Here is a 13266-nt window from a genome sequence, read left to right as displayed (position 1 = left end):
GTGCTTATTCTACTGAGCCATCTCCCTGGCCCCAGGAAGCCTTCTTTGACTAATCCTTCCTCAAGCACATGTCAGGGTCTTTTAGGTGGCTGTTCTGGTTTATATCCAAATGTCCCCAAAGAGGCTCCTGGGTTCACAGGTGGGCCTGTTGGGCGATGATGGGTTATGGCAGATCTGTGGTTAGGAGGTGGTGGTCTGGTTGGAGAACGTGACCTGCAAGGTTTTACCTCCCTGCAAGTCTCTTCACTGTTTCCTGGCTACCTTGACTGGAGCAGATTTTTCTGTCCCTCTGCCGTCCTGCTTGGGACCAGCAGACTATGGGGTAGAAACAGGAGCCAAAATAAACTCCTTAAATTGTGGGTATCGGATATTCTGTCCCAGCAATAAGAAAGGGACTAAGACAGGGGCTCACCCCTAACCAGGTTATGAGTATGGACCATATGCTTGATTCTGTTTCTAATTTCTCCTGCTGCTCTGTTCTAGATAGAAGCCCCAGGGGTGCGTGACATGGCTGAGCTCTTGAGCTGGCCCAGAGCAGCCTCACAAAGGGACAAACCCATTCATGCCTGCTCCTGAGCCTTCCCTGCCTGCTCCCAGAAGACCATGGGGCAGAAAAATAGAGACAAATAGAGGCAGCAGCTGCCAACCTTTTCCCGTGCTTGTGCTCCAAATGGTGTTTAGATACTTCCAGGAGCCTCACTGGGCTCTCAGGATACCACCGTGGTGGGTTTGTTACATTGTGTGTCAGATGAGGAAACCAGGAAACTAAGGAGGTAAGCAAAGCTCTCAGTGTATCAGGCATGAGCCTGGGCTTTGGAATCGTCAGCCTGCGCTCATGTCAGGCCCATTTCTTGCTCACTGCAACCTTAGCGTCATCTCCCCACCTGCAAGTGCTGATGGGATTCACTTCCCTGGGAGAAAAGCTCAGTGTGCAGCTCAGAGAAATTTCCACAAGCACTGACAGTCAGCATTTCAGACCGGAAGAAAGAAAGGAGGCAAAGAATATGCAATCTTCCCTTTTTATGAAAGTGGCTTCTTTATTTTGAGGACAGAAGATAAAACTATCAATTTGGGCAGATGCTCCAGTTTTGTCCAAAATAATTTATTTACCAGCCTTACAAAAAATATGTTGGCAAGAGAAAATAAGTCTTGTAGGAGCAGGCAAGCCTGTCCTTTCTTCTGGTGGCTTCCCTGGGACCCTGCCAGAGGGTGGGGGGAGGAGGGGACCCCAAGCTCAGCATAGGAAAGTAAAAGATCAGGAAGTGGAGGGCTATCCGGAGCCCTCCAGGCTGTGGTGGCCGACCCCGCAGGCACCGAGGCACTTGTGGGTAAAGGCTGGGTGGCCCCACCCCTTGGGCAGGGCAGAGGCTGCCCTTGGAGGATGGGGAAACTGAGAGCCAGTTAGGGGGTGGACTGGTGCTCAGTCAGTCTCAGAGGCAAGGCCCCTGGGCCGGGGCTGAGGGGGCACAGCCTGGGGAGTGGGGACCCCACCGACAGCCTCAAGGCCCCCCAGCTCCTCTGTATGCATTCTCAGTGCTTCCACCTGCACAGGTGAGCTCAAGGAGCCTGGGCCAGGGGAGGCTGGGTTGGAGGAGGCTGGGGAGCGTCGGCTCTGGCGTCGGGCAGGCTGAGGGGGAACAGGGGGTAAGGGGGGTGGCACTGTGGGGGCCCGGAGGCTGCTGCCTACCAGACGTCGTGGCAGAGCCCGGGGCGTCACAGGGCTGCCAGGGGGTGCGGGTGGGGCTGGAGGAGAGGAGCGGGTGCTGGAGAGCTGAGGGGGTGGCATGTTGGGCCGGGCTGGAGCGGGGCGCTTGGCTGTGAAGGAAGGAAAAGGGGACTGTAAACATCACGAGCCTGTGGCGCATCCACTGAGCTTGGCTCCACCCCAGGATCTCTGCGTACGCCATCCCTGCTGTGGCAGCCACCTGCCACAGCCAGCTGCTCCTCAGGAGGCCTCCCTGCAGGAGCTATACCCCTCATGGCAGTGCACACCCTTTCTTTACAGGCCTTGCTCTCTGAAAGGACCACATCCACTTTCTCTCACTTGCTCATTGCTTGTCTCCCTCAGGACAACACAAAGCGAGCGAGGCCAGAGTGTGCTGGGCATACAGCAGGTCTCCGTACCCACATGAGCGAGCAGGCGGTGCCTATCCCTGCAGACCCCCCCCCCCCCGCGGGTCCTGCTCGCCTCCCTCAGAAGCCCACTGCAGCCACCCTATCCCAGCTCCCAAAGATCCAACCCCAGAGGTAGCTTAGGTCTGGACTACAGCCCTAGCTCCACCTGCTGGAGATCTGAGGTGACTCCCTTGCCCCTGCCTGTCTCATTAGTAAGATGGGGTGACAGCGCTTTGAGCACATGCCCTCCCTGCCTGCCTCCTCCAAGAAGCGCCCTCTATGGCCCACCTGCTCCTGCAGCAACCCTGCACTGTGTGCCCCGGTGGTAACTCCAGGGTCCCAAGGCTGGTTGGCCTCCCGAGGGTACCAGTCACCCTGCTGACACTCCCTGCCCTGCTCACCTGCACTCACCTCTTCCTGTCCCCTCAGCCCTCTGTGACCTCTGGGCTTCTCTGGCCTGGGACACCCAGGCTCTCGCTTTGGTGGCCCTGGAGTTCCACCCTCCCCTGCACAGTGCTTCTCTAGAGCCCTTCCAGGCAAATCCAGGGTACCATCCCACCCCATAGGGCAGCAAGCTAGGACTGGGCTGGTGACATCACCTGCCCATAGCCACAGAGCTGAATCTGAACCACAGTGCCCAGAGACAAAGCCTGGCCTTCTAACCACCTCTGCTGTGGCCTCCCCTAGTGGGCCACAGGATGGGTGGCCTAGGATCACTTCCCACCTGCCCTGTGCCCTTCTGTGCTCCCACAGCCAACTCACTCCTCCGGGCCGTGTCCTCTGTCAGGGTGACTGTCTCCGAGGGGCTCCTGTTAACCATGGGTGAGACTGGTCTGGGTGGTACTTCGGACTCTGTCCTGTGAGGGGAGGAGAGCAGAGGGGCAAGGGCAGGCTTGGTCAACTAGAGGCCACCTGTAACCTTGAGGAGATTCGCAGGTCCCTGCTTCCCAGGAAGGCCTTTCCTGTAGCTCCTACTTCGCCTGCATCCTGCCTCAGCCTCCTGCAGGGTGCCTCTGGTTCCCCGACATCACAGATGCCTCTAGGGACATGTTGGGCTTTCCACAACCCTGCGATGCCACTCAAGGAACAGCACCTGTTTGCCTGCCTCATCACAGTGTGAGCCACACAGTCTGTGGTAACTGCACAATTCCTGCTTGGTGCGGAAGTAACACCACCTCAACAAGCCCTTTTGGACTTAAAAGGGAAAAGACTGAAAGTTGTTTACAAATTCCAAAAGGCCCCCTCCCAGCTCCCTAAATCTGCAGGGCTTGAAACAGGACCTGGCACATAGTAGGTGCTCAGTTAATCACCACATAAAGACCAAGGGGCCATTTCTAAGGCTGAGCAGGGCACCACCCCCAGGCCCTGCATGGGAAATGGGAAGCCAGTCTTTCAGATGAAAAGACAGAGAATGACCTTTCCTAAGTTCTGAGAGGCCAGAAGAGGGGATGTTCATACTCTTCAGTTCCTACCTTTCCTTGGATGCCACTGAGGCCGAGCCTGGGGCCAGGGCTGGAGCTGGGGTCGGGATGCTCTCTGGAGAGGGCATAGCAGTGGGCAGTGACTCCTCTGAGGCTGGCCCATCGCTGACCTTGTCCTGAGGGGCGAGGGCTGAGAAGAGGCCGGACACGTTGAAGTTGATATCTGAGGACAGAAGGAGCAGGTCTCAAATTCAGCCTTCATCAGCCTGGGAAGAGGTGAGGGGACAGGGGGCGACATTCACAGAGGCAGGAGCTTCACCTCCAGGGAAGAGGGTGTCTGCATTCTGTATCAGAGCTTCGACTACCCCTACCACCTGGATAGAAGACACCGAGGCTGCGTCCAGCTGGGCCTGGTCCCTGGCACAGAAAGGGAGACAAAGCAAGTCACTGCCTCTGCAAGCCTCAATCCTTCACCCGTGACACACAGCCCTCATCACCAGGGGCCCTGTCCACAGTTCTTGGACCAGACAGTCCCTACGGAGCCAGTCTCCACACCTCAATGGAATCTGTACCATCTGGAGCCTGGAGGGTGAGGATGGTTTCCCACATCCCGAGTACTTTACAGTTTGTAACATGATTTCCTCCGATTCCCAGAGCAAAGCCCCTCAAGTTTGTACAATTTCTCCCCAGTTTACAAATGAGGAAGTGGAGGTCCAGCGAGGAACTACCCAGGGCCACCTGGGGGGCAGCTGGAAGCAGTGCTCTTAGCTCCCAACCCCCCCTCGGGCTGCCTCACACCCCACTGCCAAGACCCAAAATGCCTGTGTCCAAAGCCCTGTGGGGTTCCCAGTCTTTCAGGCTGCTCCACATGTAGGCTTGCGAACAGGAGCTGCCCATCTCCATACATGGGGAAACTGAGGCCCAGGGAAATGAGCAGCAGGTGGCCTGCGAGGGGGCTGCTTCCCTCCTGTCACCTTTCCCTGCCCAGGGTTCCTCACCCTTCTTTCTCAGGTGGCCATAGCAGGTTGGGCCCCAGGACGATGGCGATGTTGCTGGGTGTCATCTTGTTTATGTCCTGCTCCTTAGCCAGCAGGGCCAGGAATTTCATCAGGTACCTGGGCAGGAGGTGGGCTTGTGACAGAGCCAGGGCAAACTGGGCCTTCAATATCCATCGATGCCCTGAGGCCTGACAGCCTCCCCACCCCATGTTGCTGGCACGAGGAAGAACCTACGAGGTGGCTTTTATTTTGTTTCATTTATCTCTTTTTTGCCTTTTCAGACAGGAACTTGCTAAGCAGTTCAGGCAGGCCTTGAGTTGACTTTTGCAGCCCACATTGGTCTTTTTTTTTTTTTTTGGTGGAACCGGGGATTGAACTCAGACCCTTGCACTTGCCAGGCAAGCCTGGCCCCCTAGATTGGCCTTGAATTTGCAACAAGCCTCCAGCCTGTGCCTCCTGAGTGCTGGGATTATAGGCCTGCACCACCACTCCCAGCTTACAGGGTGGTTTAACTTTTCTTGGCAGCCGGAGCACCTAGCCACTGTGCAACACTCCAACCCCCACTTTTAAACTTTTAATAGATCAGCTGATCCACTGACCAGATGCCAACCCCATGCTGGGCACAGAGCTATGATGAGAATCCTCCAAGCCTTGCTGTGAGGTGGGGACTATGATGACCTGTACTTTCTAGGTGACACCACCACTTACTCCCAGGGCCATATAGTGGCTGGCAGGGGTGGGGCTTGAAGCTGGGCAGTGTGACTTCAAAGTTCAAGGTGTTTGTTTATTTCAATGTCTAGTGTAAAAAAAAATATATAGCCCGTCCAGCAAGGCTATAGTTTTAGAAGTACTGCTTAGTACACAGTGGCAGGGCTAGACTTCAACTACAGCCCGAGTCCTAGCTGGACTTTGGCTTTGCAGGTGGCCAGGGAAGCAGCCCGGGCTCACCTGAGGTTGCTGAGGTTCTCGGGAGGCAGGCGACTGCACACCTCTTGGAGGGCCTCCAGCCGGGCCCCAGACTCCTTCAGGCTGAGGAAGGAGAGGGACAGTGATCCTTAGGGCCTTGGTCGCTTCCTCCCCATCCCCCCACACCCCCAGGTCTCACCTGGCTGCTCTCATCCAATCATCATAGAGGTCAAAGGTCATCAGGGGCTCTGGTAGCTCCCGGAGATAGGATTTGAGGGCACCTGATGCAGAGGCAGGGGGCAGGGGACAAGGTCAGAGGCAGCCCCCAATGTCCCCTTCTGCACCCCTAGTGCCCAGCTCTCCATGTGGAAGGAACCTCCAGCCTTGCTCACACTAACATGTCCAGGTCTGATGACTCCTTTGGGTCACAGCCCTTTTGACAAGACGGTTAGTGATCTTGTCCCCCCCAAAATGTACATGTGTCGGGGGGTTCAAGGCAAACCCTGTTAAAAACCCTAAGTCTCTTCAGCAAAATATCAAGCCTTAAAACAACCATCATGGCATTATTTCAGGGACTCCCCCTCCCCATCCCAGCCCTCCTGCCTGGGGCTCCCCGAGTGGGGCACCTGCCACAGCATGCGGGTCAGAGCAGAACTCCTCCAGGCCCTGAGGGTCAGAGGTCATCGTCTGCTTGAGGCGCTTCAGCACCGAGGCCCCTGCGGCCAGTCGGAAGAGGCCCTGTGGTTCAAGAGGGGACGAGGATCAGGGAGGGGGCTAGAGCAGGGGACCGGCTGGAAGCCCTGGCCTGCCCCAACCTGGAGCAGGCTGCTGGCCTTTGGTGTGCCCCTGGGTCTGGTGGGCAGAGTGGACTCAATGTCCAGGGCTATAATTCTGAGCAAAGAGCGTGGGAAGCCTGGGGGAGCTGAGAAAAGCTGCAGGGAGACCAGAATCTGGCCAGGAGTGGAAAGAAAAAAGGGGCCAGCAGGATGGGCTGGAAGCCTCTTCTACCTTCAGATATTTCCCAGCTATATTCTTAGGGCAGAGACCATTGTATGATGTCATCAGTAAGGGACAGAGGGCAGACAGGGGCCAGCCTGTGACAGTGACCACACTGCAGAGCCCTTGGTTTCTTTCCATGGCTCCTCCTTGTGGGATTTAGGGCATGTTTTCTTCTTTGCCTGTCTCCTTTCCAAAATGGAGCCAATTATGGATTATTAAGTGTGGTAAAGAATGTCACAGGCCTCCAGCCCGAGGGAGGGAGTGACCCTCAGTCCATGGGCGGCCATGTCTGCTCCTGGGACCTCACTGGAACAGGGAACTGTGGGCCCCAGCACAGGGCAGCTCCTGGGCCCAATGCCCTTCCCCACCTCTTCCCGCATGCCCTCGGACAGCAGCATCAGCACACAGGCCTCGATGGGCAGGGCGATGTCCCGGTGCAGCTCTTGCAGATGTGTCCCCAGTGACACCCCATACACCCTGGAGGAGGGGGTGGCCGTCATCGAGGGGGAAGGGTCTGCAGGGACGAGACAGATCAGAGGCCCAGGGCCCTCCCACAGTGGGCAGTCAGGGCACCCCCAGGTATCCTCAAGGTGGTGCCTCCATTCACCCCACTCCATGTGCACATCTGGAATCATCCACCAGTGCCCTGTGGAGCTGCCCATCCCCCACTGGTCCACTGTCACCTCCCTTCTGCCTCCTAGAAGCTCCTCTGGTCCTGCCCCTTTCACCCCACTCCATACTGAGCAGCCACAGCAGCTTCCCCGTGCAATCCTAACTCATCCAGGGCTCCCTACTGCATCCTGAGCTGGGCAGGAATTGGGGGGAGCTCAGCCTGCCCAGGTGCCCACCTGCTTGGCTGTGGTTCTCTTTCAGCTCAGCCAGGGCCGTGTCGAGGGAGCTCAGGGACCTGCGGTGGTAATCTGCCTGAATCTCCAGGAGCTGTGAGGGAAGAGACACCCCAGGCGAGTGAGGTGCAGAGCCTCCCCAGGGCCCCTGGAGCAGGCCCTGCCCCCTCCCAGCATCCCAGTGGTCCCCGCCCCAGCACCCACACCGAGCTCCACAGGCTGGGGCCAGGTCTTGCACTCACATGGGTGAAGTAGTTGGCGTATGAGTCCTCCTTAGTGGCAAAGTGGTACAGGTCGGCCAAGTACTCGTCCTTGGGGACACAGGGAGGGTGGGGGTGTGACGGGAAGCTGAGGCTCAGAGGGGACAGCCACCGGCCCAACTATTGGCAGAGGATACCTGGGGCGAGCCCCCTGGGAGCTCCACAAGCTCTGCCAGGCCTGTGCCAGCTGCTGCTCCTCACCCTGTGCCAGCGCTGTCCCCCCCACCCATGCATGTGCTAACAGACATCAAACCCAGGGGCTTCCACCCCTGAGCCACATCCTCACCCTTTTTATATTTTATTTTGAGGCAGAATCTTGCTAAATTCAGGCTGGGCTTGAACATGTGACCCTCCTACCTCAGCTTCCTGAGTATCTGAGATTACAGATATGTATCACTACGTTTGGCTATAATCATTCTTTTGGGGGCCGCGGAGGTGGCTCAGTAGAATAAGCACTTGCCTGGCAAGCACAAGGGCCTGAGTTCAATCCTTGGTTCCGCAAAAAAAAAAAAAAAAAAAAAAAAAAATCATTCTTTTTGTGTGTGATGGGGTAAATACTGAGGATTGAATACAGGGCCTTTGCACTGAGCTACATCCGTGGCCCTTTTTTTTAATTTTATGTATTTAAAATGATCTCGAAATGCAGCTCACACTCATAGTGATCCTCCTGTTTTTTGTTTTGTTTTGTTTTGTTTTTGTTTTTTGCAGAACCGGGGACTGAACTCAGGCCCTTGCACTTACCGGACAAGCACTTATTTTACCAAGCTATCTCCCTGGCCCGATCCTCCTGTTTTAGCCTCCCCAAAGCTGGGATTACAGGCATGCATCACAGTGTCTGGTCTTAGTGGCCCACTTGGTGCGCCCAGCATGACAAGCAGTACCGGGAGTCGAACCCAGGTCCTTGCACTTGCCAGGCAAGATGCTTAGACTGCTGAGCTATCTCTCCAGCCCCCTTTCTATTTTTTAAAATAGGGTCTTGGGGCCAGGAAGATGGCTCAGTAGAATAAGAGTTTCCCTGGCAAGTGCAAGGGCCTGAGTTCAATCCCTGGTTCTAAAAAAAAAGGGATCTTGCTAAATTCCTTAGATTAGGCTGGCACTTGTGGTCCTCCTGCCTCAACCTCGCAGGTGTGCACCACCATACATGGCTATAATCATTTGTCATTCACTCAGCAAACACACCTCAGGGTCTGGTGATCAGACCCTGTCCCTGCCTCCCACCTGCTTGCATGTGGTATAGACCAAGGAAGCCACAAGCTAATGGCCCTCACTACCCTGACCCAAGGCCCATCCCCCATTTTGGCTTCTGAGAGGTGAGGCATTGGGTGAGTCAGGTCCCCCCTGAGCCTCAGTTTCCTCGTCTGTGAATCAGGGACAGTACCTGCACGCGCCAGGGCCCCACTCCTCACCTTGCACAGTTCTACCCTCCTCTTCAGCTCTTCCTCCTCTTCCCTCAGTGTCTCCACCTTGTTGGCAGCCGCTGTGGTGTGGCTGTAGCTGCCTGGGCCGCCGCCCAGGCCTTGACCACTGCCTGAGTTCTTGGCAGCCTGGCTGAGCCTGGGGATGATTCCAAGGTGGGGTGGTTACCTGCCCACTGCATGCCCAGAGCAAAGAGTGCCCTCCTGACCAGGGAGACAGCTCAGTGGCATGAGTGGCATTGAGTGGCATGCACAAGGTCCTGAGTTCAATCCCCGGTGCCACACACACACAGAAAGAAAGAAAGAAAGAAAGAAAGAAAGAAAGAAAGAAAGAAAGAAAGAGTGTCCCCTCTATGCAGGGACCACACAGGGTTCTAGGATTTATAGATGAAAATACCTGGGGTCCCTGCCCAGCCTGAGCAGGAGTGCTCTGGGTTGCCCCCTGGCGGTAGACTTGGTGATCACAGCCACTCAGCTCAAGTGTTAGGGAAGGGGCATGGGCCATCCTGGGATCTTGGAAGACTGGGGGTATGTGCCTATCTTCCCATGTGGGGGGCCTGCCCATTAGCTCAGTTGTTTGTGGGTCTGCCTATTAGCTCAGTTGGTTAAGTGCGTGCTTAAGCAAAGCAGTCAATATTTTGTAGTTTGATCCCCAGATTCTCATGCCTTATCAGACCTGCTCGTAAGGCATCCTGAGTGGACCAAAAAAAAAAAACCCCAAAACAATCCTTCTCCCATGTGCCTTCCCCACAGGGGCTTTCATGGGCCAGCTGTCTCCTTGTACCCAGTGAGCCCTGCACAGTCCCCCAAGGGAGGCTCAAGCTCCGCGGGCCGCCTGTGTCTGCCCAGGTTCCTTCTGGCTCTTACCTGCTCTTGAGGGTGTTCCAGTCGGACACCAGCTTCTGCAGGCTCTTCTTGTGCTTGAGGATGGCGGGTAGCTCCTCCTGAGGACAGACAAAAGGGGTTCAGGGGCCTGGGGAGGAGTTAGAGGGTGGGGCACTGGGCTGGTGGGTGGCTGGTCACCTCACTCAGCCTGCTGAGCGGTTGCAGGACATCCCGTTCCAGGGTCATCTCGAATTCAGCCAGGATTCGGGCCAGCTGGTTCTGGATGGCGCAGTTCATTTCCAAAGCCTTCCTGTGGGCACAGAGACCTGTGTGGGCCCACACCTGACGGCGCTCACCCACCCCATCCCCGACTTAGTGGGGCCTCACCTCCCTGTCACTTCCTGCTCCTCTGGTCTCTGTCCAGCCCTGGTGTCCCCATTAACCTAACATTGTCCCCAACCTGGTCACCCTTCTGCCTGGCTGCCCTTGCTGATGTAGGCCTCTCCCAACCCTGATCGCTTCTTGACGTCCTCAGGTAAGTGCTCAGCCTGACCATACTCACCCTATGCTTGAGTCAGGGTCCAGCTCCTTGAAGCTCTCAGCCATCGTGGAGGACAGAGCCATGAGGGGAAGCTTTTTCTGCAGGGACAGCAGGTGGGCCGGGCTATAAGCCTGAGCACACCTGGCTCCCCAGCCCACCTTAGCACCCAGAGAGCCCAGGCTGGGGAAGAGGCGCCCTGGAAGGCGGTAGTCACTGGTGTGAGTGGAAACCAACCTGAGGGGAGCAGGGACGGAGAGGGAGGCGACCCACTCACCATGTAGGAGCTCCCCCACCTAGGGTCCCCTTTCCCCTCTCTCAGGAGTCACATGATTGGGCAGGAAGGAATGGCCAAGTCCCATCAGAGAAGAGGAAACTACCAAGCACAGAGGGCAAGAGGCTCAAAGCTGAGGGTGAATGGAAGGAGCTACTTCCCCTCCCCAGGGGATATGTGGCTGACCTGGCCACCACTGAGCGCTGAGCTCAAATCCACCCTGGCTCCCTAGACCAACCCCAACGCTACCTGGGCCTCATTAAATCCTTGATGGCTTCAAGCCAAGCCTCCCTGCTACTGCCTGGCTTATGGAAATCAGCACTAGCTCTGAGATTACAGACAGGAGAGGCTAAATCTCACTTTTTTTTTTTTTTTACTTGCTGGCGGTATGACCTTTGGTGAGCAATTTTAAGACTCCATTTCCTCATTTGTAAAACAGCAGCTCCTGCGAGGGTGGCAGCCAGCGTTGGTGAGACGGTGTAGCCTGTCTGACAATAGACTGGCAGATGTGGATCAATAAATGGTGCTCGCTTATTAATACCAGATCGTCACTTAAAACCCAGCTCAAATGCTGCTCCCTAGGGAGGCTGGGAGGGGGGGCTGCTCTGAGTGCTGACAGCACCAAGATGTTCTGGTGCTGCCAGAGGCCCGGCCTTGCTCACAGGGAGGGTACAGAGGGAAGGAAGCAGGATCAAGAAAGGGTTTGGGAGGCCCTGGGGCCTCAAGTGGTGGCCAAGTGCCCCCGTGGCCAAGGCCCACACTGGCAGAGTGACCCCAGCCCTGAACTCACCACCCGCTTGTCCATGTCAGCCCCACTCTGGCCCTGCAGACAGGCCTGCAGCCGTTTGTGGACATTGTGGGCTGCCCGCTTGGCCGGCTCCAGCCGCTGTTCCACCTGGCAGGAGGGAGGCATGGGGACAGTGGATCCTGGGGCTGCCGTCCCCCCTCACTGCGCTTTTGGTACCCCAGAGCTGGAACTGCCTTCTCCTCTCTCCTCTCAAGACCCCATGGCAAGTGTGGGGAATGACTCAAGCTGGGGGAGGGTGGCCCGCGCCCCGCCTGCCGGGTCCCCTCCCCAGCCTGCACGGACCTGCCTCCCACGCCCAGGCACGTACCTGCAGCAGCTCCTCACTCAGGAACTCGGCCATCTCCGGGTTGCTATGGGGAGTTGAGGTTGTGCTTGAGACAGCCTGGGCTAGGAAGCCTCCCACCCCCCTTGTCCCTTGCGAGGCACCTGGACCCCAGGGCCTTCACAGCCCCTCCCAGGTGGGCCCGCCCTGGGTGGCCTGGCCCTGGCCCAGCTAGAGCACATTCCATGAGATGGAATAGGATTCATGGCTTTTTCCTCCTCCCCCCTGGGCTGTGTCCTGAGAAAGGATGAGCCGTTGACACCCGAGGGGTCCCTATTCGGGGACATGGGGCAAAGCCTCTCTTCTGTGCACCCCACAAAGTGCCAGCCTTGCCCGGAAAGAGGAGGCCTGGGCTGGCCCGAAGAACGGGAAGTATGGGAGCTGGGACCCCCCCTCCCACAGGCTGTCAGTCCCGCTGGGGACAGGAGGGCAGCTGTGGGGAGGGCCTGGACCCTTGCCCAGGGACACATGGGGATGCTGAGGCCGGCAAAGTTGGCCTGGCTGCCGGTACACACAGGTGCCCGTGCCACTGTGAACAAGTCTCAGGACCGCCAGTCCCCTCCCTGGGCCAAGAGAATAGGGAACTCGAGGCTGGGGAGGAGGTGCTCAGAAGACAGGCCCTCAGAGGCTCCCCAGACTTCCGGCCTCCCTGCACCAGCTCAGGGGCTAGGTGCGGGAACGGGGAGACCTGGGGACGATTCCACCTGGGCCTGGGAAAAGGAGAAGCAAAATAGAGAAGCAGAAGGCCTGGGGCGGGAGGAGGGGCAGGGGAGGTCCCTCCTCCGCCGGGTCGGGACCCTGCCTGCTCCCCTCCCCCATGGACTGGGCCCCAGCCCGCACTCCCCTCCCCCACCCCGCCATCAGGGGTGGGAAATCGTCCCCATCCTCCAGAACGGACCGGTGAGGCTGGGCAGGACAGTGGACTCAGCAGCTCAGGGCGCAGAGAAGATGCAGCGTGCGGGCTCAGGGCACACTCTCTCTTCTGCAGATCCCTGTCAGGGGCGAGGGGCCCCTTTCCCCAAGGTCACCCCTGCCTAGGGGACCTGGTGGCATTCGGAGGGGAGGAAGAGTGGGCAGGACTCTGGCCGGACGGAGGGAGGCTGCCCAGCTGTTCTCCGCCATCCCCTGCGGTCCCTCCAGCCATCTACCCCGGCTGTGATCCTGCGGGGCAACAGCGGGGCTGCCAGGAAGGGGGCGACACTCACCGTCCCAAGCTGCCCGTCTGGGCCAGCTGCCGCATGCGGTACAGCTGTCGCTTCATCATCTTGGGGCTGGGCTGGGGTCGCGCTGGGGTAGTGGTCGGGAGCCCCCGGCCCAGCCGTGGCCCTGCGTGCGGCGCCCCGGATGGGTGGGCGGCGCTCGGGCTTCCTGGGCCGCCGCGCTCGCTCGGCCTCTCTCCGCCCTGCCCGCGACTCCGCCCCCGTCCCCAGGTCACTCCTCGCTCCAAGTTTGTTGCCTCCTTCTTTCCGGGCTCCTGGGCCCCGCAGACCCCCGAACCTGCCAGCTGGCCACCCGCCTTTGCAGGTGTCCGTGTCGCGGC

General features: G+C 58.0%; 1 protein-coding gene across 1 annotated transcript; it reads right to left on the bottom strand.

Moving 5' to 3' along the window:
- Positions 1 to 1081: 1081 nt before the first annotated feature.
- On the bottom strand, positions 1082 to 13104 carry Sh3bp1 (SH3 domain binding protein 1). The gene is made up of 18 exons (XM_004634595.2): positions 12932 to 13104; positions 11712 to 11754; positions 11387 to 11491; positions 10347 to 10423; positions 9983 to 10094; positions 9827 to 9903; positions 8951 to 9098; positions 7527 to 7595; positions 7288 to 7378; positions 6808 to 6953; positions 6067 to 6178; positions 5640 to 5721; positions 5483 to 5563; positions 4535 to 4651; positions 3856 to 3953; positions 3588 to 3759; positions 2878 to 2972; positions 1082 to 1815 (listed from the first exon to the last, which is right to left on the bottom strand). The coding sequence occupies exons 1-18, from the start codon at positions 12988 to 12990 to the stop codon at positions 1421 to 1423; spliced, it is 2079 nt and encodes a 692-aa protein (XP_004634652.1). The 5' UTR covers positions 12991 to 13104; the 3' UTR covers positions 1082 to 1420.
- Between the last annotated feature and the right edge of the window lie 162 nt (positions 13105 to 13266).

This window comes from Octodon degus, unplaced genomic scaffold, assembly GCF_000260255.1.
Source record: "Octodon degus isolate 3935 unplaced genomic scaffold, OctDeg1.0 scaffold00064, whole genome shotgun sequence".
Classification (NCBI taxonomy): Eukaryota; Metazoa; Chordata; class Mammalia; order Rodentia; family Octodontidae; genus Octodon; species Octodon degus.
The sequence above is the reverse complement of the archived record's forward strand: the minus strand, read 5'-3'. Positions and strand labels throughout refer to the sequence as shown.